The sequence below is a fragment of the Poecilia reticulata genome, linkage group LG5 (assembly GCF_000633615.1).
Source record: "Poecilia reticulata strain Guanapo linkage group LG5, Guppy_female_1.0+MT, whole genome shotgun sequence".
In the NCBI taxonomy this organism is placed as follows: Eukaryota; Metazoa; Chordata; class Actinopteri; order Cyprinodontiformes; family Poeciliidae; genus Poecilia; species Poecilia reticulata.
The window spans coordinates 9,770,600-9,774,094 of record NC_024335.1 but is presented as its reverse complement, the minus strand read 5'-3'; the positions used below and the strand labels follow the sequence as shown (position 1 = coordinate 9,774,094).

The 3,495-nt window shown below is 39.6% G+C and overlaps 1 protein-coding gene across 1 annotated transcript in view; it reads left to right on the top strand.

Moving 5' to 3' along the window:
- Nucleotides 1-1,125, top strand: part of ssuh2.1 (ssu-2 homolog, tandem duplicate 1) — a 9,115-nt gene extending 7,990 nt beyond the window's left edge. Inside the window, exons 10-13 of the mRNA XM_008408871.2 lie at nucleotides 177-269; nucleotides 358-463; nucleotides 600-707; nucleotides 977-1,125. Of these exons, the coding sequence (XP_008407093.1) occupies nucleotides 177-269; nucleotides 358-463; nucleotides 600-707; nucleotides 977-1,111 (442 nt within the window). The 3' untranslated portion in view covers nucleotides 1,112-1,125. The remainder of the gene's footprint in view (nucleotides 1-176; nucleotides 270-357; nucleotides 464-599; nucleotides 708-976) is intronic.
- Nucleotides 1,126-3,495: the final 2,370 nt, after the last annotated feature.

The window sequence follows — 3,495 nt, the reverse complement described above, 5'->3', positions numbered from 1 at the left end:
TTCTGTTCTGGTTCTGTTCTGGCTGTCGTTCCTGTTGTTATTCTTGTTTTTGTTCTTATTCTGTTCTGATTCCATTCTGGTTCTGTTCTGGTTTCAGTTCTTTTCTGGTTCTGGTTCTGGTCCTCCTATCTCCCACCCGCTTCGTTCTCCAGGTGACTCCATGTTTGTTTCTCCAGGTGTGTCAGTTGCCGTGGAGACGGCTACAAGACCTGCTCTGTTTGCCACGGCGCCCAGAAGCTGCTGCACTTCATCCAGCTCACGGTCACATGGTGGGCTAGCTGAACACTCGCTCTCCTCTGACCCGGTTCCGACCCGTTCGGACCTCACCGTGTCCATATTTTGTTGCCGTGTTTCCAGGAAAAACAACGTGAGCTGCTTCATCCCGGACCGCCAGCCGGACTTCCCAGACAGGAAGTTTGAGAAGGTGTCAGGCGACCCATTCTTCATCGACGAGAACGTTCTGGTGAGACGAGCCGGTTCCGCCAGGTCCAAACTCTGTCAGTTGAACGCTAACATTAAAGGGTTTTAGAATATCAAAGAGCTCAAGAACATCAAAGTGGTAAAACATGTAACGTGTTACCATGGTGACCTCTCTCCAGGTGTATCCAATCCACGGCTTCCCTGACCAGGAGATCTGCGACGTTTCAGCCAAGCTGATCAACGATCACCTGTATCGCTTCACCTCCACCAGCCGCATCCTCCAGCAGGTACACACCTACCTTCTGATACTTTCAGGACTGCTGGGGCTCAGAGAGTTCATAAAAAAGTAAGTGCACCCTTTTGAGCGGAAGATGAGCATCGACATCCCATTTATCACTTTTACTGGTGTATAAAAATTATTTAAATCAACAAACAACTCTCAGCCACTGCGGGAAACCCTGAAGCTACCTCTCTAAGGTCATTGCTGATGTCTTATCACTATGGTATTGCATTACCAGACATTGCATGACCTCCTGACCTCTGTGTCCCTCCGTAGCGTCAGACCATTGAGCTGGTGCCCCTCACTCACGCCTTTTACTCGTACGGCGGGAAGGACTACAGCTTCTACGTATACGGGACAGAGAACAAGGTCTTCACTTCCAAGTATCCCACCGCCTGCAGCATTTTATGAGCTCAGCATGCAGAAAAGCACACACAGATATACCCAGATCACTGCTGACCTCTGACCCCACACTGTACATACACATTTTTATCTGTGATTAAAAGAGTTATGGAAAGCTTTAAACATGCTGCATCATGTTGGACCTTCAAGGTCGAATTAGAAAATGAAAAACTTTCATCAGTTCTTTTAGACACCTCCAGGTGTTTAGCAGAAAACTTTGTGCTGAAATGATTTTTAAAAGACAATCTAATAGTTTGGTTGGTTGCAACAGGAGGATTATTTCCACTAAAATATGGATATAAATCTGAGGAGAACCAGAGGAAGCAGGTTCTTCAGACTGCAGAGGGTCAGTTTGGGTCAGATGGAGGAAAATAGCTCTAATGGGTCATAAAAACCAAACCTGAACAGAACCTAGACACGTGGGGGCCAAGCATAACTCCCCCTACTGGAACCCTGAGGTATTACCAGCAGATTAAACTAGATCAAATGATCACATTAAAGATCAGATTAAGAAAAGTTTATTCTTCGCAATATTTTTGACATTTATTATTTATATCAGTTTAAAATTAACTAAAAGGGGTCACTTTTACAGGAAAAGCTAATTTATAATTTATCAATGAAATTTTTTGTGTATTTCAATGATTTTAGAAAATATTGAAGAGGCAACATTTTTTATTTAAAATTAGAGGACACATCTATTAATGAATCACAACCACCAAATGTAGAAAACAACCAGGTAGTAATGTGAAATATTAATCTATTAAAATTTCTTATATTTCATGCGACTGCACACAATTTTTCCTCTTCTTCAAATATTTTCTGTTTTTGAGATTTTCTTCTGACTGTGATGAAATATAAACTCCTTTATATCAGCGACAGAGCCAGAATTTGTTGGTTTAATTTAAAGCAGGGCTTTGACTAGGACAGACAAATTAATTAAAGACTGCTCCATGATCTGTCTGTGCTCAGAACTTTCCCTTTTAGTTTTATTTTCCTAATTTTTTCTTTTACGTTCTGATTAATGAGTAAACTACAGTCATTTTTGTTAATAATAGATGGTGTAAAACAACATTGTTAAACATTGTTTTACACCAACTATAATATCGTTAGTTTGTGTCATGATGAACAAATACTGAAAGCTCCTCAATTCAAACCTTTTCTCTGGTTTTTAATTTTATTTTGCACCTTTATTAGTTCAGTAGCTACTTGGCGTCTCGGTCCGTCTCTCCATCTTATCCAAAGGAAATATTTTCATGCTTTAAACTTGTTGCTGTTTCATTGAACAGCTGACTGAGAAAAAATAAGCTTTAGTGGAACCTGCTCAGCGCCTCTGACTGTAAATAAAACGTTTGTTAAAATCATGAAGAAACTTCTCCTGGTTTATGAGAACAAAACAGTTTTTATGTGTATTTTATTGATATGAAGATTTCACCACTTTACTGTTATATATGTGACTGTAAGACAAATAAAACTATATTTTATACATCAATAAAGAGAATTTGTTACTTTATTTTAATTTTTAGAAACATTTTGGTAGAAAAAAAACTCACAAATTCTGATATTTACGTGACGTAAAGTTTATTTTAAATAAGATGTTTCTCATAATGCAGTGTTTATGATTCCCACCAAGATAAACATTCAACCAAATGTTTATATATTATATGAATGTCTTTGGAACAAGAAGTTTACATACAGAATAATTACTGAGGAAAAGCTCAAACTTCCCCATTGTCCTTTATGTTGAGCCATAATCCAGATTTAATATAAAATCACAAACATTCAACATTCAGGTCTGGATTCTGCAGAACTCGACTCATCATGAGAGAAAAGGAGACGCATATTTCAGAAATAATTTCTAATAACTTGAATCATTTGGACTTTTTGTTCTTCATGCTGAGAAAATCAGAGCTGCTATTTGATCACTGAGATCTTCATCGGTAAGAGTTTTACTTCAGCAGTGCTAAAGTATGGAAGCATCTTGTCAGTGAAGGTGTGTGTGAAGGTGTGTATGTGTTTGTTAGTATCCAGATCAGAGAACGACAGCTTTCCTCCGTCACAGTCCAGATTAACTCTTATCCTCTGGATCTTCTTCTGTACTGAAAGAAACGTGGGACGAGCTGGTGGAGAATATGCTTCGTATTCACCATCAATGAACAACATAACCAACAATCCAGACTCTAAGTGTCCCTTCCTCTGGACCGACTCTGCTATCACACCAAGCATCCATCCTTCACCATCTCCAACATCAACATCCCAGCTGTGGATCCCTGAGTTAAAACCCTCAAAGCTCAGAACGGACCACTCAACATCAAATCTCTCTGGATTATCAGGAAGCTGCTGTTCCTCTCCTGGAGTCACGCCAGTCAGATCTTCAGTCAGGTGAAGTCCTGGAT